Source organism: Diospyros lotus, chromosome 1 (genome assembly GCF_014633365.1).
Source record: "Diospyros lotus cultivar Yz01 chromosome 1, ASM1463336v1, whole genome shotgun sequence".
NCBI lineage: Eukaryota > Viridiplantae > Streptophyta > Magnoliopsida > Ericales > Ebenaceae > Diospyros > Diospyros lotus.
The window spans coordinates 16,498,705-16,522,265 of NC_068338.1; the positions used below are offsets into that span (position 1 = coordinate 16,498,705).

Below are 23,561 nucleotides of genomic sequence, written 5' to 3' on the forward strand. Positions count from 1 at the left end.
GAATATCCATTTCTTTGAGGATCGTCCATTTTAAATTTTCAAGTGAAGATTTTATAGGTGAGTTGACGTATTTTTAGTGGGCCATAACCCAAAGAGTCCCCCGAAGTCTATATCTCTAAAACCTAAGAAAAGCTCTTGGGAAGGGTCTCCTAAGAATATCTAGGAAAGGCCCATTGGAGGGTTTCTCAAGGATAGCTCTGTTGAAAAGATCTCCTGAGTCTCCTTCTTTCGCCTTCTTTTTGAGCTCGTCTTGGTATTCAACTTTAGATTGACATTAATGTTAACATAACCATACTTGTCACCTTTACTTCTCTCCCAATATTGTGAACGTCTCACCAATTTAGGTGTCCATATATAAACTTTAGATTGACATTAATGTTAACATAACCATACTTGTCACCTTTACTTCTCTCCCAATATTGTGAACGTCTCACCAATTTAGGTGTCCATATATACAAGAAAATTGAGAATCAAATCAAATCAAATCAATCCAATACAATTAGATGGACAAATAGTCCATTGAGTTTCACTTGCCAATCTTACACACCCATATGATGACACGACACCGCATAAATGACCATGTAATACCAAAAGTAGTTGATCTCTAGTTTAAAATTTACTTTATTTTGTTAAAAATTATACATTTGGAAGGCCAAACGTATAAATTTGCCCTTTTTATTAAATATTGCAATTGGAAGGCCAAAAATTAGTTATGTACTAGATTGCTATCATCTCCATAAAAGGTACACTATTAAATATTACTAACATTCAACTTATAGTTTGATTTCAATAATTAAAAATATGTCCTTGTCAATAATATTCCATCCCAAGAATAAGGGGACAACTTGCTTGATGTTGCCACTTGGCGCCGTTAGCATCTAACATTTTTAAAAAAATTCCTAAATGGTAGGGTTTGGCAAATTTATGCAAAATCAAACCAAAAATAGAAAATACATATGAGACCAACAATTTACCACCTCATTCTTTAAATAGTCCATTTAAACTTGTTACGTCATCATTTCATGAGAATTATAGGTAAGAGAAACGATAGTCCATTAATAAAACTACATAATAAGTTAGATGTGACAACTAAAAAAATTTAGAAGTTGAATCTAGAATTTTAAAATTAATAAACAGAAAAACAGTTGGAACATAAAGGGTATGAAATATGGTAAGATTAAACATAAACCTTAAAACTAGGTGTCATGATTCAATCCATCAAATGGTCACTTCAAAGGTTTGGAACAAAGTGATAAAGGGCCACTTAAGTACGAGCATTATTTCAATACACTGCAACATTATATGGCCATCTAATGTACTTCAAAGATAAAGGCTGGATTTGTCAAATGTATGTTCCAAAATGTAGTTTCCCAACTCCTATACTGAACTTTGTTCTATAGGAGCATCAGCGAATAAACAATCAAACAATCACCTGCTACAACTTGCAAAAAAGAAAATATTGGATGTCCAGCTCTACCCACTAAGCATAACTGACTGAGCTATCTGGTGCTGGTCTTCTGCAGAGTGTTCGTACCGTTTGATTACTTTGAGCAGAATGTTAGATGGAGTAAAACTCATCAGTAGTCAGTTGAATTTGACTGCAGGTGCATGGTTCAAGTACAGGCTCCACCCTCAACTTCCAATGTAGCCTAGCCGATGGAGGATAATTGCTAAAATGAGCATTAGCATTGCGAAAATCATACCGGGTTTTCCCAGTAGCCAATTTTTGGCCTTCCTTGCACATTCAACTCCTCTTTGAATTCTGTCTACCCATCGCATCTGCAATATTGTTTAAAGAAAAGGCCGTAATGTAGATTCAGACATAAAATCAGCATGATAAGCTCAATCAGACAAAGACATCAAAGTGATTCTCCGGCCACATGCATCAAGCTTTATGGTCTCAAACTCATCTATATGTTTTCATTAACCATGATGTTCTAACATAAGCATGCGTACGGAGTTCCCAAAATTCCAAGGAAAACACAGTTAACTATGATTTTCAAGTATAGAAAGCATTGTTACCAGAATCGGATGATATCAGATTGGACCAGATAGGTGAAACTGTTAAACCAGTCACTATGATCCACATGTTTAAATGATTTAATCAAACCCCTGCTTGGAATGAATGAATTCCACAAAGTTTTTTCAAACTCATTTCTAATTCCAAACTTCCATGTTTGGAATTAAAAAAAAAAAAACCGTGGATTTTAATTCTAAGAATTCAATTCCATGGAATTGAACATAACTAAACTAAATTCCACAAAAATGAGTGGAATTTGCAAATGAATTCCACACATCTAAACAAACAAATTTTTCAGACAAAAATATCCTGATACCTGTAACAACCTTTCTTTTCTCATCTCTCTCACAATTATATCAAGGGAATTTTACGAAGTAAAAGAAAATGAAACTATTCTAAATTTATTCCAAACATAGGTTTGTGGAATTCAATTCAATTCCATATTTCAAGTTATCATACCAAACATGAAATTCATTAATAAATGCATTCTACATAGAATTCATTTGCAAATGAATTCCACATTCCAAATTCATTCATTCCACACAGCGAGCTTTGACCTCCAAATTCTTTCTTTATTCAATTAACATAACAAAGAAAGAGGTTTGGCCTAGGCTTTTGTGTGGTCATTAGTTGACATTATATGATAATGTATGAAGTGAGAATATATTCTCTTTCTCAGTGAGTGACACCCCACTTACTTCCAGAACCTACAAATTGAGGTAAACTCTTAGATAAGATGGGTGCGATGGAGTTTGACGTATAAAGGACAGGGAGAATTGCAAATCGTTTTCATCCTAATCACTCAAAAAGGAGCTTCCAATTGATTGGAAACTCGGCTCTACCGGCAGCTGGATGGCAAGCAAAACAACAAAACTAGTTATATTAATAAGGCAGCTGCCAAGCAAAGTGACAAACTAGTTATATTAATAAGATTATCAAGTACTTTCTTATACAGTAAAAAAATTGAAGCACTAAGCCATGAACTGATACCTTTATAAATTTGATCTAAGGTTTGATTCTAATAACTGTGCATCAAGTGTGTTCTAGACTATCATAATCTTATCTAACAGTATCAGCAGTCTAGAGTTGAGTGGACTGCAAAGCAGGGTATCAAAATAAAACTTTTTAATACAGCATGCTCAACTGACTTGTGGGTCCTATACATCAAGATATCATTCTAAAATGCTCAATATTAGGAGATCCATGGAATGTATGGTACCATAGAAATGCCACCAATAATGCTATTAGCTTACCCGTCTGAAATAATTTTGCCAGCAGAGAAGGCAAAAAATTTTAAGTTTTGGCAAGAGACAATGAACTATAGTCCTAAGGGCACCAAGATTCAATGGAGTCTTTTCCATTTCCTCTATTTTAATTTAGGGTTTAGCAATAAAAAAAGAAATCAGTAGATTGATTGTTTCAGACTTCAAAATTTAGGGAGAAAAAAAATGGAAAAAGAATCCTCTGTTTATGTTTTCTCTTCTTTTTCTCGTCCCAAAATATTTAAAGAATTCTCTGTTTATCTTTCTCTTCTGTTTCTTGACGCAAAAGACTTAACCAAAAACAAAAAAAAAACAAAAAAACGCTGTCCTTTTTGTCTATACCTGTCCATTTCCTAATGAAAATACAACCTGAGACAGGTCGACGGAGTACTACATGTAATTTCAAATAATATCAGAAACCCTAGGCAGAAAAAGATAATTTAAACATTTCTTATATTTTTTTCCCAGACAATAATTCCTGGACTTGGCAATTTTGCAGAATTGTCCTTTCAAAGGCACAATCAGTTTATCGACAATATAACATAAAAGCAGCATAATTGATCGATCATGAAAAAAAATGACATAGTTCAGAATCTGAATAAGTATTGATGGCAGATAAGATATGAAATTAGATTAAAAGAACATATCACTAAATGCATCAAGTCTTATCTCATGTTAAATGGGGAAAACTGAATATAAAATCATCACTTTTGTGAAGACATTTGCCTTAGATTAGTTTATGTACTTAGTTTTCTCTTGAATAATTCTGTTAGCATATTTTACTTGATGTAATAGGTTTTCCCTTGTTGTTTATAGCTGACCGAAAGTTAGTTATTTTTCGGTCAGGTAGGGCAGTTGGTTGTAACTGCCTTGCCCGCCTCTATGATCTATAAATAGGGGCTGGGGGGGCTCGGAAATGGTGTGAGAACTCTGGGTTATCTTGTGAGGGATTGAGCGGATGTACTAGGCCGAGAGAAAGGGTTATTCTATATTTCTCTTGGGGTTTTCTTCTCTATTTAGTCTAGGGTTTTAGACTGAGGGAAAGAGAGGGTTTCCTGGTACATGTAATTGCTGTAAGGTTTTCAAGATAGTGGAGATTTCATGGGCCTAAGGCAGTCTGGATGTAGGTCTCATTTATGAGACTGAACCAGGATAAAATCTGGTGTATCTTGTTGTGTTTTATTGCTGTTTTCTATTCTTATTCTTGTATGTTCTATCGAGTGTTGTGTGTCTAGATTTTGAGGTATAATCAGTGAGTTCTTGAGGGATAGTTTGCTGAGAGTGTGTGGTGGTCTTAAGGACAACAACTTTTCAAGTGGCTATTAGAATTGTACGTAAATGAACTAAAATTTTCTATTTTTCAAAAGTGTGCCTGAATTGTATTAAGATGACAGCAAAAGTATATATTATCATTGAAGTCACATAAAGTATAATTTGGGTAAGAAGGTACCATTTTATCCAAGTCATCCGGTGACAAGGATGACATGGCTTGTTGAGCTTTTTCTGCATCCTCTCGTGAAAGCTTAACTCCAAATTGTTCGCTCATGTTAGCCATCATTTCTGGGTTCATGTTTTTAATCATAGATGAGAACATCTGCCAATTTGCAACCAGTAAACATTTGCATAAGCTTGTAAGGAGACATCCACATTTACTTATCAAACAAAAATTTACATAAAGACCATTTCACCACAAATGACATGACAAATGAAAGCACAATCACATCCATTCTACATATGGCACATTGTAAAGCAAATTAGAGTCATCCTTAAACAATGGTCTCAACATAAAAAGTAAAAAATCATTGTAGGGCATCAACATATGTGATGAAATATGAATCACATATAAGTTTCTAATTATGGTTTGCTCTACAAGTACACACCAAAAACATTCTAATCACTGGGCACAAAGTTTGTTTCTAATAAATTGAAATGAATGCACCAGAAAGATTTCAGTAACACAATATGTCCAAAATCGAACCAAATACCTGCCGCATTGCTGGATCGTTCAATTGGTTTTTCATTTGTTCTTGCAATTCAGAAGTTGAGTTGGGGAAGCTTGATTGAGGAGTACCTCTTGAACTTTGAAATGCATTAGATGAACTACTTTGACCAACATCTCTCCTAGCAGCAAAGCTTTCATGAGCTTCAGCAGGTCTTGATCCAGAATCTGATCTGGATCCATTACCTGTTACTGTAGACATTGAGTCCTTGCCTTTTAAAGAAGATGCCTTTTCAAACATTTTTTGTAGCCCTTCTGCTGGCATCTTACTCATCATGTCACTTGCCATTTTGAGCATATCAGGTGTCACATCAGGGGGAATTTGCCCACCTCTGAAGCTATTGAAATCTGAATCTGAAGAGCCTGTCTTAAGAAATGGGTTCTCCCCCTGAAAGGAAGAAGCCAACTGGAGCATTCTTTGAAGTTCTTCAGGAGACATCGTGTTAATCATATTTGAGGCAGTCTTAATCATATCAGGAGACACCGCGTCAGCCCTTCCACCACTTATAGCAGCCAGAGTCTCAGGATCAGCACGAGACACGAAGTTCTGGAAGGATCTATCAGATGAGAGTATGGATGATCAGAATTAATAAAATTGCACTGAATAGAATGCAGGGACAAAGACAGCAAACAGGAAGGTCAAAAAAATATAGCTGCAAAATTAAAATAGAGACAGGACAGAGAAATTGCTGAAAAATCGAATATTTTATCTTTCTAAAGGATCCAAGTTGGAATAGTGACATAGCTCTTACTATCACCTCTTAAAATCAAGCTAAAGTTTGATTATAAAAATAAAAATCTCCTTAAAATTGCAGGCACTCCATGGTAGTACTCTGATCCTAATCCTACTTCAGAATATGGTAGAGGACTTCTCTTTCAGTTTCACAAATTAACAGTGAGAATGAGATGTTCATAAAACTGTCAAATGGAAATTTTCTTATACATGGGTACATAAACTCAGCATACTCCAAATTTATTAGAATATGTTTCAGCACTTAACATTGATGTAATAGTGCTATACTAAATTAGTCATCTCCCTCACTTTGTCAATGTGTGCCAATATACACTTTCTGAACAAAAGTGTGCCCATATATGTCTAGCCTTTTTTTTCCCACTGAAGTGGGTTTGAAAAGAGAACCCTAATAGCTCGCACATCCCATGGTCAGCTATTAAATCTCTGCACAGAATATTTCATGAAATTTTATCGAGTTGAAATTCCACCATTCCATTACTATTAAAATTAATTTTCATAACCTTTTTTTTCTATTTAACCATTAGTAAGCATAAGGCCGAGTCCAATTGACAGTCTTTTGGGAATTATGGTGGTGGGGTTGAGCTAGCAGGAACTATCAGATCAGAGAGAGAGAGAGTTAAGGCAGTTGAGGGGTGAGTAAAAGAAACAGAAATGGAAAAGGTCTGAATTTTATATTTATAGCGGAGGGATCAAGTCAGATAGTCAATCTCCAAGGATAGTGGTCATAAGTTGTGGCCTAAAATCTCATTAGAGTGAACCATGTTTATAAGGAAGGAGTGGCACTTGATCCCTTCAAGAAAAAACTAAATATTCAATCAATAAACTCAACTCAAATATCTTAACAATATCAATGATTAAAAGCTGCCTTCAATTACATCCTAAACTATTATATATAGGCAACTAATAACCATAATCCTTTCTCTAATTAATGGAATCTACTAACTCTAGAAAACAAAAGAAATAAAATAAGCAATACTAATTTCAATTTCTACTTCTCCATCCTATATCACCCAGCCTCTTCCTAGGTGGGCCTAGGTTAGAGATGTTGGAGGCACTAAATATGGGAGCCATCAGGATGCTCTTAAGATGCATATAGGAGAAGCTATATTTGTTATGCAAAAGTAAATAAACAACACAAACCAATCAATTGGGTTTCACTAACATAAAGTGCGATCGAGATGACCTGCTAGAATTACAATAATGACTAGTTGTGCTTGTGTGGATTCACTCAAGAAAGATAGAAGCTTGTGCATTCAGTCCCTGACTATAATTAAGTACATTCCCTCCAATATGTAGGTTTTAGATCCACTCCCCTATTCAGACATCGTGGACTCACTTATGCTAAGCCAGGTTTTGTTCATCCCCGTTGCTGTTTATGTTGCAAAATCCTGCCTTGTGACTCATCTAATTGCACAAGTCTGCTTGTGCTTCTTAGATTGGCAGCCCTGCTCATATTTGGTAGATTAACACCAAAATTGTCCCTGTAAGCCTTAGTTGTCAGCCCTGCTACTAAGGTTTGGTTACTTCACACAGTTACCATAGTTGTCAAAGGTTCAAGGCGAACTGAGGCACCAAAGTGCTTGAAGCCTAGGCACGAGCCTTTTGGATGTAAGGAGCACATTTAAAAAATTTGTGTAAAAATACTTGCACATCATTATTTTCAATACATACCTATAAAGAGGTAAATGCACACTATAAACTCATAAATAACAAATAACCAATACCATTTAACTAAATAATCAAGTGTTTTCTTGTTTTATCAAATTTATTTGAATTTTTTTCTGGTTATTACTAGATACATTTTAACAAGTCCATCAAAAAACAACAAAATGATTACATAGGAGTAAAAGGCGTGTGTCTTGCCCCTTACGGTTCGCCTCACTTGAGCCTTGACCTTAGGTGTGCCTCAGGCACGCCTTTGACAACTATGACAGCTACTCTATTTGAGTGGCCCCACTCATGCTACTTTGGTTAGGTGGATTGCTCACATCAAGTAGGTTATGCAACTTTGCTCTATTATTCTTGTCATATGGCTCCACACCAATACTTCATTATGTTAAGTCAGTCTACATTTATGGCTACACATATTTGCTAGTGCTAGTCAAGTTATGCTAGTTCAATTACACACACACACAGATCAGGTTTGGTTTTATGGAGCCGCTTCACTACTCAAATTAAGTTGCTCCACTTGCATCATTCAACTTACATGAATGCGCTCCACTGCTTCAGATACACAGCTCTCTGACACTACTCTAGTTGCACAGCTTTGCTCCATTACTTAAGCTGTGTAACTACACTAACTTACTCGGGTTTCAGACAGTTGCTCCACTACTCAAGTTGCATGGTTTCACACAAGCCCCTCAGGTTTAGTCTCACCACAATGTAATCTAGCAGTTACTACAACTTATCACCCACCATTACTTTTAGAACTTCAAGTGAAACACACAATGATCAAATGTTTCACCACTGTGCATAAACTGCTAAGAGTTGAGCCAGCATGGTGATACTCATGAGGGTTAAACAATTTCCATGTTGAGCACCATAGACCAATCCAGTTGATGATATAGTCACTGCAATGCAGTTAACTGGAAAATCTTCATAAAAAAGAGGGAAATTTCCCAAGATGATGTTAGAAAAAAGACAAAAGACGAGAAACATATTTCTCCCTCAAAAAGCACTGTTTTCTATTATTTTTATCCCCCCACCCCCCAAAAAAATTTAAGCCCATGCTTAAGCATGCCTCCAAAAAACAATATCAAACAGAAAGACACGAGCACAAAGTAGTAATAGTAAATTTAAGTAACCTTCCAGATACATGTAGACCTTAAAAAATGCACACATATACCTCAAAAAATTCTTTGACAAATGAAACAAACCTGATAGCATCTGGGTCATCTTTTAAAGCCTGGATAGCCTCTGAATTAGTCAAACGATCATTAGTTTTGACATCAGGCTGCCTCTCAGAGAAGTCACTGGTATTTTGAACTTGTGGTACGGAACATTCTTTACTTGAAGTTTCACAAATTTCGGATGATTGAATCACATCCTCTTCAGTTATTTCTTCAATAACCAATCCTATTAAACAAGAACAGAAACAAATCAAAGAAACTACATGAGAAAAGAGATGGATATTCTCTAGGCATCTGAATTTAAGGTTGATGGAAAAGGTTTTAGGAAGGAAAAGCAAAATGCCTCTTGATGCATTGCCGCCACCTTTTCTCATCGATCTCTCCTTAGCATCCCTACATCCACCAAAAATCATCATCAAAACAGGCCAATGGAAATCTATCATCTTGTATCAAAATATTGTTTTTAACACAGAGTGAACAAGAAAAGATGATGACTGTAAAAATGAGGGCCCTCTGCATGCAGATTAAGGAAATTATTGCAGATCAATATCGAATTCCTAAATTTTCGGGAAATGTTGAATGCACATGGATCCAAACAAATTTTTGGCAAAGAAAAAAAAAGGGGTCTTTGAAAGAGAAAAGGGCACAAGCTAAATAGTTCACTCTTTAGCCAAATAAAAGCCCATGCATTCACTGCTTTACAACCAAGGCAAAGAGCTGATTAAAGTCTACTACAGCAACTTTTGGCATATTGGTTACACAGAACAGGCCACTATTTCATGTAACATTATTCTATTGAGAAATTGTTAGGCACATTGACTAAAATTTACCTTAAGACATCTGCAATTGTTTCATCATCAGGGGAAATTTCATGTGCTTTACTTAAGTCAGAGACTGCATCCTAGAATAGTTCACAAAATTCAGGAGATTATTGAAGAAAACATTCAGGTAACTATGCAACATAAAGACACAGAATTCTCCAACCACTGGGGGATGTCATACAAATGATGGATACTCACTTCTAACAGTCCTGATTCTTTGTAAGCTTGACCCCTTCGGTATAGAGCTTTGAGATTCTTTACATCATGTGCCAAGACCTGTAATAGTACAACTATATAATTGGTTTTTTAAATTAAAGAGATGCAGAACAGTTCGGCTGAACTACTAAAAGGGTGTCTGCAGTGTACTGAGCTACTGAACATTACAAATGATATGGCCCCAAAACCCAGAAAAAGGTGATTTAACACAAGTCTTTTTCAATTGCACTGACAGCTGCAGAAAGTGCAAGGTTTATCAAAAGAAAGCAATTTACAATGTACATAATGAGGAATTTAACTCCAAGATATTTGCCACTAGAAAACAACATGCAGATCCAAGATTTCCATACTTGATCTTAATAATAGCAAACGCATGGATGAAAAATGAAAATTTTCAAGTATCTTGGAAATGTTGAAGCATATATCAACTAAGAGGCTGATCATTTTTTAATTGTTGATGAGTTATATTTTGTGTAAGCTGTTATATTGTTATTTGTCCATGTTGTTTAGTTATGTTTCAGCTTGCTATATAAACACTAGCAGTGCTGTCATTTGTAAGCTTTGATTCATTTTTCGATAATTGAAAGTTCTCTCTCTCTCGCATTTCCTTTTCTTTCGTACCCTAGATTTCATTACATGGTATCAGAGCCTCTATCGCTCTACTTCAATGGCGTCTAATCCAACAATCAGTTCCTCTTCTTCTCCACCACCTCGATCTTCCTCTTCTCTGTCGTCTGCATCGCAGTATGATTTTGTAGCGACACCCAAAGCTTTTAGTTTCATTCCTTTTAAACTCAACTCTAGCAATTACATCTTCTAGAAGGCTTAGATCCTTGTGACAATTAAGAGCCTTTGATTTAACGTCCTTTCTAAATAAGTTGACAGCTCCACTAAAGTACGTGCCAGATCCAGAAGGAGAAGCTAGATCTCAAATCGTAAATCCTGACTATTTGAATTGGCTCAGGTCGATCAACTTCAACTAGGTTGGCTGTTCTCCACCATCGATAAGGATGTTCTTGTGCAGGTGATTCATTGTGAATCATCTGCTAAGGTATAGAATTCTCTAGAAAGTCTTTATTCAAGGCAAACTATAGCTAAGTCTTTCTAACTAAAACAACAATTACAAGAAATTAAGAAAGAATCACTCTCGGTGAATGATTACATACTGAAGATAAAAACTATTGGCCATGCTTTAGCAGCAATTGGTGAACCGTTGAATGATAAGGAAATCCTACTTGCAATTTTAAATGGCTTGGATCAAGAATATGAAACTGTTAGTTTGATTACATATCAAATGGATGATATTGACTTAGAGAAAGTACAATATCTATTGTTGTGCATGAATAGAGAGTTAATGCTAAGAATATGCCAACATCATCTGGTCAATTTGAATCGGTTATGACCTCTTCTATGTCAACAAATGTAGTCTCAAGGAATGTTGGTAATTCCAGTAACACTAATGATAATAGAGGTGGTGGTTATGGTGGTCATGGGAATCGAGGTGGTGGTAGAGATTGAGGTAGAGCCTCTGGTCGGAAGTTTTATTGCCAATTATGTGGCAAACCAAGGCATTTTTCTAATAGGTGTTATCACCGGTATGATAGAAACTTCCAGAGAACTAATTCAAATCAAAGTTTTAGTAGATCTAATGGAGTTATTTAGAATGATCGTAGAGCTTACATGGCTTCCCTTAGTCTAATGGACCTTACATGAGTGAGATAGGTTTAGTTCAAGGAGCTTCCTAGAGCTTACATGGCTTTCTTTTTTACTCGTGATCACAATGTTGTTGCTGAATTTTATGCTGATTCTTATTTGATAAAGGACAAGAGTTCAGGGCAGGTGTTACTCCAGGGACAACTTAAGGATGGACTCTATCAATGGATCCCAACATTTGCTCATGCTGCTTCCAACTCTTCTGTTCATCCTATCAAGCAGCCTGTTAAGCCTTTTTCTTCTAGACCTGATTTGTATTTGAACCAAAATAATAGACAGAATTTGTCTTTGAATAATTGTAATAAACAGTCTTCATTTGGTTATGGACTGTCAGTGAGTGCTAATGTAGCTAAAAGTTAGAATGTTTGCCAACAATGGCATGCTCGATTAGGTCCTCATCAAATGTACTAAAAAGTATATTGAATAAAATTCAAATTCCCTTTTCAAGGTCTGAACTTTCTTTCTGTGACTCTCGTAAATTGGGTAAATTGCATCAACTTCATTTTGCTGATTGTCCAATCAAATGCACAAAACCATTGGAGTTGATATATTCTGATTTATGGAGACCCTCACCAGTTGTGTAAGTTGCAGGATATAGATACTATATCATATTTGTAGATGCATATACACGTTATACTTGGTTATATCCTTTGAAACTCAAATCTGATGCCCTCTCAACCTTTATTGTTTTTAACAAATTTGTTGAACTTCAGTTTTAAGCTAAACTGAAAGCAATTCAAACTGAAAATGGAGGGGAGTTTAAAGCCTTTTTGCCCTACCTTTGTAGCCATGGGATACAACATCACTTTACATGTCCTTATATTCACCAACAAAATGGAGTGGCCAAGAGAGAACACAGACATATTGCGGAAATGGGTTTAACTCTATTAGCTCATGCAAACATGCCTTTGAAATTCTGGATAGAGGCTTTTCTTACTGTTGTTCACACTAAAAATTTGTTAACTGCAACTCCTCTCAAATTAAATACTCCATTTGATCTTCTATATCATCAGCCAGCTAATTACCTATACCTCCAACCTTTTGGATGTGCTTGTTTTCCCTATCTTAGACCCTACAATAAGCACAAATTTGATTGTCATTCCACAAAATGTGTATTCATTGGATATAGCCAAACTCAAGCTGGTTACAAGTGTTTGCATCCATCAGGAAAGTTGTATGTATCGAGACATGTTCAATTCAATCCTAATGAATTTCCATTTGCTGTTATGTTTCCTTCTCATTCATACCCATCAGATACTATTGGGATGTTAACTAATGGGTTATCAACCTCTTTCTTCCAATCTTTTCCTTCTCATTGTTCCCAAGTAACACCACCTTTAGCTCCTATCAAAAATTCCTCACATTCTTCTTTTGTTCAGCCTTCTAATCCTCTATCTTCTGCCCATCCTTCATTTGTTCAGCTGTCTAATTCTCCATCTCCTGCACCTACAAAGCCTGTCTCTAAACCTCTTACTACACCAGCACCTTCTATTCATCCAATGATTACAAGATCTAAATCTAAACGGTTAATGACCTCTTCACCTCATGCTTTAGTAAGTTCTTTAGAACCAAACTCAGTTCATGAAGCTCTTTTAAACTCATGATGGGTTAAAGTCATGGAAGAGGAATTTTCAGCTTTGTAGCGTACACATACATGGGATCTTGTCCCGTTTTCTCTTGATAAATTTGATTGGTTGTAAGTGGGTTTTCAAGGTCAAGTATAATTCTAATGGGACTGTTCTTAGACACAAGGCCAAACTTGTTGCAAAAGGCTTTCTTCAAAATCCGGGTGTAGATTATGCAGACACCTTTAGTCCCACAGTTAATGATGCAGTCACTGATTAAGACTCGGCCCAAGACTGACCCGACCACACTGGAACAAGTATCGTCGAAACAGTAGCGCCAGAATAGTATTTAAATACTTCATATGTTTTAGGATTCTACTTGATTCAGGATTCTATTTCATATTTCCACTTGATTTAGGATTTTATTTCATATTTGAATAGAGTTTTATTTTTATTAGGATTCTAGTTGAATTTTATTTAGAATTTATTTCAATTAGGATTTTAGTTGGATTTTGACTAAAAATATTAAATGGATTTGGATTAGCCAAATACTATAAATATGCCTAAGATCTAGAGATTGTAATCAAGTTTTTCAATACAAATTTCAGCAACCTATTTAGGTTTTCTTAGCAAAACAAGTATTGTTTTTGCGTCTTCTTGAAAGCCAAACTTCGGCCATTGAAGTTTGTTCTTTCAAGGGTTTATTTTGATGTGTTTTTTTCACACCCACACTACACGCTGCGTCAAGTGGTATCAAAGCGGTTCATCAACTAATCAGATGGTCAATCTTGAAAGTAACGGTAGCAACTAGCCTCATGATGGTGATCGGGGGTTGCAGAAGAACAACGGGAAATAACTCGTACAATGCAGTAGTAATTGGAGTGAATCCGCAACCAATTGAGAGTTTTACAACGAGTTAAGGATAATCGAAACCAGACTAATGGTGTGAATCAAGTCAGCTATGTTAAACCGGGAAGACCAGCCATTAATCATGTCCTCATTAATCCTAAAAGACCAATGATGGATGATAGCGATGATGAGGATGATCTTGGTCGTATGATAGCCAACCCTAGTGGTAGAGGGGTTAGGAGGAATGTGCAACAACACAATCATTGGGGAAACGATGAGTATAAACTAAAGAATGGATTTTCGATGAGTTTGGAGGTTGATCTCGAACATTATGTTGTCCCAACAACCTCCACATTTGCAAACTCAAGTCTGGTTTATGCTGCTAACATGACAGAAACTCCAAGGTTGTCGACTCATACCGGGGTATTTTCCAGTCCCAAGAGCTCAGGCATTACTTCGCTATCCAAGGATGGTGGTGTTTCTTCTAATCGATTTGCGTATGTGTGTATATATATATACCCAAAAAATTATAATATATATACAAATATAATATCGGTTCTGGTTCGGCTCGAACCACGGTTTGAAGAAAAAAAACCAGTAACCAAACCAAATATATCGATTCTTAATTTTTTAGAACCAGAACCTAACCTTTGAACCATAGAATCAATCCAAAAGGCACGGTTAGGTTCGATTTGGTCCGGTTCACCGGTTTTCAAATACTTTTTGACACCCCTACAGAATAGTATTTAAATACTTCATATGTTTTAGGATTCTACTTGATTTGAGATTCTATTTCATGTTTCTACTTAATTTAGGATTTTATTTCATGTTTGATTAAGGTTTTATTTTTATTAGGATTCTAATTGAATTTTATTTAGGATTTATTTTTATTAGGATTTTAATTGAATTTTGTTTACAAATATTAGATGGATTTGGATTAGCCAAATACTATAAATATGCCTAGGATCTAGAGTTTGTAATCAAGTTTTTCAATACAAATTTTAGCAACCTATTTGGGTTTTCTTAGCAAAACAAATCTTGTTTTTGCATCTTCTTGAAAGCCAAGCTTCAGCCATTGAAGTTTATTCTTTCAAGGGTTTATTTTGGTGTGTTTTCTTCACACTCTCACTACACGCTGCGTCAGTTAAAGTTCCTGCCATTCATGTTCTATTCTCTTTAGCAGTCTCTTTTAGTTGGGAGATTCAACAAATTGACATTAACAATGCCTTTTTGAATGAAGATCTCACTGAAGATGTGTTTATGACTCAACCTGCGGGATTTGTTGATTCTAAGTTTCCCACACATGTTTGCAAGCTACGAAAGTCTCTTTATGGACTTAAACAATCTTCTCGTGCCTGGTATATAAAGCTAAGAACTGCTTTACAGAGCTAGGGTTTTTCTAGAGCCACTTCGAATGCTTCATTGTTAATTAAACGCACTATTGAGTTTGTGTTGTTTATCTTAGTCTATGTTGATGACATTTTACTGACTGGTTCTGATCCTACTGCCTTGAAGTCTTGCATTCATGATTTAGATAAGCATTTTGCTCTTAAAACTCTTGGACCAGTTAGTAACTTTCTAGGTTTTGAAGCTATAGAAATTCCATTGGTTTATACTTGACCCAATCCAAGTACACAATGGATTTATTAAAGAAAGCTGCTATGCAGGATTGTAAACCCTGCTCTACACCTGTGGCTTCAGGTGTTTCCTTAACTGATGAGGGTGATTTGTTTGCTAATCCTTCTTTGTATCGTATCGTACTATGATTGGCTCATTGCAATACCTAACTTATACACGACCGAACATAGCATTCATTGTTAATAAACTAAGCCAATTTTTGTCTGCTCCTAGGCTGCAACACTAATCAGCTTGCAAGAGATTATTGAGGTATCTTAAAGGAACTATTGGTCTAGGCTTGTCGTTCTCCCCATCTTCTAAGGATATGTCTCTAGTTGTTTACACAAATGCAGACCATGCTCGCTACAAGATCACAAGGAGATCTACCAATGGTTTTTGTGTATATTTGGGTACAAATTTAGTTGCGTGGGGTTCTAAGAAGCAATATGTAGTAGCTCGATTGGAGAGGCTAAATATTGAGTTGTGGCCCTAGGTGTTACTGAACTTTTGTGGCTTCAATCGTTACTATCTAAATTGGGTTATGCATGTTCAACCACATCCATTGTGTGGAGTGATAATTTGGCTGCTAAAAGAATGGTAGAGAACCCTGTTTTTCATTCTCGAACTAAACATATTGAGATTGATGTTCATTTTGTGAGAGAGAAAGTTGAAAGTGGTGAAATTGAGATTCGGTATGTGCCTACTACTCATCAAGTTGCTGATATCCTCACTAAGGGATTGTTAAGAGATCAGTTTCTATTTCTTTGTAAGAAGCTTGGTTTAGTTTTATCTTCTACACAGAACAATCCTAAGTCTACTGTCAACATTTCAGAAATGGCTTACTCCAGGGAGTCTAATTTGAGGGGGAATGTTGAAGCATATATCGACTAAGTGGCTGATCTTTTTAATTGTTGATGAGTTATATTTTGCGTAGGTTGTTATATTGTTATTTGTCTATGTTGTTTAGTTATGTTTCAGCTCGCTATATAAACACTAGCAGTGATGTCATTTGTAAGCTTTGATTCATTTTTCGATAATTGAAAGTTCTCTCTCTCTCTCTCATTTCCTTTTCTTTCGTGCCCTAGATTTCATTACAGGAAAGAGGCAGGGTTGCAATGTTCTCATATGTTGGCTCTATATAGAATTTGAATTCAAAAGGGGATATTTTTACCCCAAGATTTCTACCTTGATTTCTAATTAATTTTGAAGGAAATAATTACACAGCATACGTAATTAAAGGTAAAACTTCAAAAGATGCCATGAGATCACAAAGCCTTATATTTTGAAATTCTACACTTTCCCTTTCTCGAAGTTAAAAGACAAATATAAACTTAAAATGCAAGTGATTTCGAGCTTAATAATGCTTTATTAACTGATCATTGGGCCTGATATAGTTTTGAATGAAACTGAAAGCAGAATAGGACATAACTATCAAACTCCACTTTCTGAAGTCAAACCCAAACACCAGCACCTTAGAATTTTGTTGTCTGGCACAACCCGTCTATTAACTCCTCCAAGATCCAGAACTGATCAAAATTATAAGAGTTCAAATTCCTTTAGAAGACTTCTTGTTATTGACTCAACAGTCAAAAGAGAGTTCATTATGAGCTCCCAAGACCTGAAAAAGTGCACTGGAAGTGGCTTTTCCAAAAAGTTTTTATTTTATTTTGTTTTTTATATATTTTTTTGCATTAGATGCATTCCAACACTAAGATTAAGCTCCAGGCTACAGAATTGTGAAAACATTCACCTGTCACAAGATAAACTTTCAATGGACCAAAGGCCCAATCCTAGTTATTCATTTCTCTTCAGTGGTTAAGCTTTTTAGGTGTTATTATTGCTTGAGTGTCAACATTTAATTGTACAATTTATTTGTAAGAGAGTTAGCAAGATATCAGTGATTGTGAGTGATTTGAAAGAATCATTTGAAGAGAGTTGAGAAATTCTCATACCCACGTCAGTGGCTGTTTTGAGGGTATGTTTCTCCAAAGGTTTTTGGGACAAATTTCTGGTTTAAGTTTGCATTAAATAACTTACGCATCTTATCTTGTATGTCTAAACCCAGGCATTACTGACTTTTTCATGTGACTTTTGAGTTAAAACTTTTCCAAACAAAGCCCACACCTCTCCTTGGGTAGTAGTACCTAGGCCAGCAACTTTCCTCACTAGAATTTACCTTTAAAGGAATAAAATAATCACATCTTGATATGACAAATTTAATCAAGTTCAAAGTGAAACACAGTGACAAAAGACTTGCCATACCTCAGTGCCTTCTTTTATGCATTCATCATACTGCCTTGTTTTCAAGTAACATGACATCATGTTAAGCGAGCATACCAACAATAGGCTCTTGCCTTTAGAGGATAGAACTCCTTTCAGGTTCTTCTTTGCCTAAAATGGTTGGCAATAAAGCAAGTGGGAGACAGGATGAAATAAGAATTCATTCTAGTTGAACTTCGAGAAGCAGGCCCTAAACCAACACATAAAATACACAAATGGAAATGGACACAAATGCTACACTTACAAGCAAGTATTTCTGCAATGCATTGTGATAATTGCCCTGGTTGTGAAGTTCATTTCCCTACAACAATGAAAATGAATCCATAACCACTTGATAGATGGCAATGCATCTCTTCAATGGATTATTTTCCAATAACCACAATAATAAATAATGACAAATATTTCAAGGGAAGATATAAAGGTGGTTAGGGTTTGAAAAGCAATAATGCTTTATCAAAGATAAAAAGAAAATATTCTACAATTATATAAGAAGAATGGGTACAGATACAGAGTCACAGACACAAGACATGGATGTGACATGACACGATACAGACACATTAATATAACAATCTTCAAACAATCAAAGCATTACACTACATGCACACAACAACTGATGAATATATATATATATATATATATACTGCATGTAATAAAAAGACTTTATTTTGTCACCCTACAGTAGCAGATGGGTTGCTCCACTGGTTGTCACTAGGGACCTCTTGGCAAAGAGACCATAATGAGTTCTTGTTTTCCTTTCACATTTGTCATGACCCAAGAAACAATAAAAGGACATCATTGTAATAGGATCGCAATGGTCTGTTAGAATATTTTTACAAGTTGTTAGAAGCACACGGGTGCTGTTAGGATGCTGTTAGGAATCAGTTAACAGCTAGCTAAGGCCTATATAAAGGTTACTTGTAAGAGATTGGGGACCATGCTTGAATTGATAAACAAAGATCTCATTTCTCTCTCTACAATTCTCTCAAATCTCCATCTTGTTTCTCTCTATTGCTATCCCTCATTTCTCTCTAATTTCTTCCCCCCATTTCTGCACCATTTCCCTCTTGAATTATTCTGTTTCAGTTCTATTCAATCAGACCCTTCCGATTGCCAATTCCAACCCTGTTATGAACCCTAGGTTCATGACAACATTCTACACATTGAGAAATAAGATTGACCAAAAATCCAAATTTGTCTTAATTCATAAACAAATTAAAAATTTTGGTATCAAAATTTCAAAAATTACAGAATGACGTCTTTAAAACTGTCATTTGATTCATGTATATTTAAGTGATAGACACAGGTTAGACACAGGTTATAACGACAGGCACACATAAGTTTATAATTTGTATTAACAGTTTAAAGCTAACAGTATACAAACACTTGGACTTGAGTTGGGGTGTGCCCGACGAATGTTTGATGCGAACAACGCAAAACCTTCTTATTTACAAGCATCCAGACTTCAGAGATCTCACAAATTTGCTAAACATTTCTCTGTTATTTTTTTATTTCATGCACTTGATAAACTAATTTACCAATATATATACTTTTTGGTTCTAAAAGACAGAATGGATATATGCTAAGGTGAGAAATGAAAATTCCAAATCCTACTCTAACAATATTTTATCCCAAAATTCTACTTACCTGATTAGTGAATTTATATCTTCCATCATGGTGAAATTTCTTAATGTCTTTGTCAAACGAAACTATGATGAATTTGCTAATAGGACACTTGTCAAACTTAAGTTATCTATGCTAGTCAATCTTTCAAGTTCATACTATTGCACCCTAGACTTTAAACTTCAAATTCGTCCATAAAACAAGTAAGGTTACTGGACTTACAAAGTCCCTTGCCAGAATATAACAACACAAGATGATTGGAAATCTCATCTGTAAGACAAGTTACACAATATCTGGCACTGCAGAAAACATGCCCCTATTCTAAAATCAACTGAAACAGAAACACATAGACACAGGCAACAGTGGCAAGTTCAAAAGATAAAATGTGGAGAAATTTACTTGAATGCCAAACATAACAAAATCCATCGCTATAAGAGGGCTGCTATAGTAATGGTTTTCTTTTTATCACAGTGAAGGAACATCAACAGAGAAATTTTTTGGGAGAGAAACAAAATGGATTTGAAGTCATTAGTTAGAAGACAATGGTACCTGTTTCTTCAGCATCTCAGCTGCATTTAATTCATAAGTCGCCTGTGCATCAACATGCGCACGCATTGTGGCTATCTCTTCAGGGCTTGTGTTAGCCATCTTCTCGGCAATATCAGCCATCTCTTCTGGACGTGTATGCTTCAACTGGTCAGCAGCATTCCTCAGGTCTTCAGCCCTTATGTTTTTCATGCTTTCTGAAGCCATTCTCATCAACTCCGGATTAGACATCATCTACAGTTTCAATAGACCATTCCAAACAACACAATGTTATTCAACCAATATCAATAAATGAGTGGAATTGAGTAAAACCAATTAACTGTAATAAAGAAGATGGCCAACACATACAGTGAGCAAAAACTTTACTGACTCATGCAAATATTACTTGTGGAAACAGAATTGTAACCAACATTCAAGAATCAATTTCCTCGACAATTTTGGCTTAGCAAGGCCTGGGGATAATCTTTACCACATAAAGGAGGTCTAATCATCTAATCATTTTCTACAGGAAAATAAAAGGCTGCACGAATTGTAGGCCATTTTGTCCAACTCAAACTGCCCAATTTTCTGAGTTTAGGTCACTATACTTGTGCCTATCTGAAAAGTATTTTTAAGTCCAATACAGAACATGATTTAGTCTTTGCAGAATGCCAGAATGGGTACCTAATGTTGGCTATAAAATTCATAAACCTTTGTGCAACAAGCAGAAAGTTCAACACCAAAACTTATATTTCCTTGCAGTTCTTCCTTCAATTTGAAACAAATTCATACCTCACACGTAAAACCATCAAACAAGCAAGAGAAAGACCATTTTTTTCTTCAATCATGAGCCAAAACCCCCACTAGGCCAACAAATATCACCGTACCCAGCGAAATTACAGTGTGATTCAATTAGAATTAGCTTTAACTTGCACATGGTTTTGCCCAAAATCTGAAAACTACAAGCTCAAAAGAATCGAAACCACAAAGAAGTCAAATCGGCGACCTGTTGCTGAATTCTGGTCAAATCAGCGGGCGACATGCGACTCATCTGCTCCTGGGCGATCCTAATCAACTCGGGATCCATCGTACCGTTGAACATTCTCTACACAAAAGAAAAACGACTCGAAACCGAAAGCAATACAACCCGCGCTCGATCCTCAACCCTTGAGCGAAGATTTAGGGTTTAGATTCGAGGAATCGACAGAGAGAATATGAAGATTTGAACGTTTTGAGAGGGATCGATCGATTCAGAGCATCGAACGTTAGACGATCATATGATTTTTGTATTATAGAAAATATATATATATATATATATAGACCTATTGGAGAAAGCTTTGAGATTAGGCTATTGCCAGGGACATTTGCAATTTTTCCAGGCGGCGTACAGGTGGCTGGAGGTCAACATGATTGTACGTAGCTCTGGGAAAAGTCGAAATCAGCCTCCGTTTTGGATCTGATTCGTCCGGCGGCTGTATATTATCACCCAGACCAATACAGAAAGCTATTCTTCGCGAAGGAAGGAGTCCGGAATATGCCTCTGAGCATCCGCGAAATTACATCATTGTCCTCAGTCTTGACTTTCAAAATAGTAAGGCTATTGATTGCAATTTGCAACATGATTGATAAAAAAAAAAACTCAATTTTCATTTTTTATTTTTATTTTTAAATTGTAGCTTTAATTTTTAATTTTATTGATTGAGTTATTGAAGTTTCTATTTAGTTTCAATTCTAGATTATTATTTATTAAAGGTGTGCATGGTTCAATTTTTGTCAAAATCTAATTTATTATATTTATTTAGACTTATCAAATCAAAATTGATACTCAATAACTGTTTTATTTGATTTTTTTAAAAAAAATATAAAAATTACCTCTGGCAAGCCTAATAAGGGTGATGATAATGACAACAAACAAATTGATACTAAAATTGAGCTCAATGAGGATCAGATTCAAATAAAGATGAAGTCAATGATCTAATTAAGAGATTAAAATCCAAGTTAAGAATTTGAGCTTTTAGATTTGAGATATAGATCAAATCATTGAGACCAAATTGATGGACTAAAAGTGAGGCATTAAGAAAATTAAGGTTGTAAGGGTTTTATGTTTCTATTAAGGGTTTTGAACAATAGGTTAAGTTTATATTATATTATTATATTTGAGAAAAATAAGAAAAAATTTTAAAAGGGAAAAAATATTTTTTAAAAAGCCTATTAGTGTTCTATTAAGGCTTGGATTAGTTTATAAGCTTGGTATATGTTTTTGGTTCAAGTTGTGTTTTAGCACTCGTGATTGAACTTAAGCTAAAATTCCTTCTATTTTCGAAATGTTGATCCGGAACCAAAATGATCCTTATTAAAAATCGAACTAAACACCCCACTTTGGTTTGGATTTTTGATTTTCTCATTTTCAATGCACACCTTGCTGTCCCAAGCATGTTATTGAATCAAAAATTAGGAGAAATCTATTTTAAAATTAAATAATTAATTTAACTTCACTTATTAAATGTGTTATTTCCCTCTTGGCTCTTCTAATAAATGTGTTAACACATTTCTTTTGGTTAAGTACGTTTATAAAGAAAAATGTTACTAGAGAGTTTCACCCTTAATTCATTTTTAAAATTTCATGATTTATATAAAATCTTACTTTAGGGTAAAAATCAGCATTTTGATGCATCTAAATGTAATTAAATCGAGCCTTAGTGATATTGTTTTTTTATATTATTTTTGAGTCATTTTCATCCCACCTTTAAATTTAAGAGACCTATCCTTTTTTTTTTTCTTTTGAGGGTTGCAACCCAACACCCTACTAAAATTTAATTTTTAAGATATACTTATCAATGTGAAAATTTTTCAAAGATTTGAAGACCCATAATTTGACCTTGAGTAAAAACATCATCTAAAAAAAAAAAACAATTGGGCCTTCTAAAAATTCTATAAATTTGATTGTTCATAATTTCATTCCTATTGTGGTAACCGAATTTCTCTATTTTTGCATGAGTCATACACCATTGGAAAACTCATTTGATTAGTTATAATATATCCAAAATTCAATTGATTTTATTAAGGTTTGATCTCCTCGAACTTGACTCAAAGTTAGTTATTTCTGCAGATTGACCATGTTGCCTAATCCTACTAAATTGATCATATCTTTTGTACAAAATTAAGATTGTTGTAAAAATCATTTTTAGATTATTTTTGTGCCCTTAGTTAATTAAGAAATTTTAGTTTCTAAAAAAATATAATTTTGAGCATAAATGTAGACCAAAGTCCTTATTTGGGCCAAAAGAGAAAGCAAGATGGTGATATATTTTCAAGTTATGAAAGAATAATATGAATATAAATGGTTCATTTTACAAAAATGACCTACTTTTACATTCAAAAGCTTCTAGACCTATTATTTGTTCTCATAAGTTTCAACTATATAGACAACTAAATCAAAATACATACAAGATCATTTTACATGTAAGTTTA

The 23,561-nt window shown here is 35.0% G+C and overlaps 1 protein-coding gene across 1 annotated transcript; it reads right to left on the minus strand.

The window, feature by feature from the left end:
• Positions 1-1,184: 1,184 nt before the first annotated feature.
• Positions 1,185-21,562, minus strand: LOC127804075 (outer envelope protein 61). Its single transcript, XM_052340804.1, has 11 exons — positions 21,097-21,562; positions 20,115-20,345; positions 18,190-18,246; positions 17,928-18,056; positions 9,904-9,981; positions 9,715-9,785; positions 9,228-9,277; positions 8,912-9,110; positions 5,268-5,838; positions 4,733-4,876; positions 1,185-1,779 (listed from the first exon to the last, which is right to left on the minus strand). Exons 1-11 carry the CDS (start codon positions 21,190-21,192, stop codon positions 1,633-1,635), a joined length of 1,773 nt encoding a protein of 590 aa, XP_052196764.1. The 5' UTR covers positions 21,193-21,562; the 3' UTR covers positions 1,185-1,632.
• Positions 21,563-23,561: the final 1,999 nt, after the last annotated feature.

Excerpts from the sequence above, each read along its gene's own strand:
- LOC127804075 (XM_052340804.1), bottom strand. The coding sequence starts at position 21,192 with ATGTTCAACGGTACGATGGATCCCGAGTTGATTAGGATCGCCCAGGAG. Across the intron at positions 20,346-21,096 it reads TGACCAGAATTCAGCAACAG|ATGATGTCTAATCCGGAGTT; the intron begins GTCGCCGATTTG and ends TTGAAACTGTAG. Across the intron at positions 4,877-5,267 it reads ACGATCCAGCAATGCGGCAG|ATGTTCTCATCTATGATTAA; the intron begins GTATTTGGTTCG and ends GCAAATTGGCAG.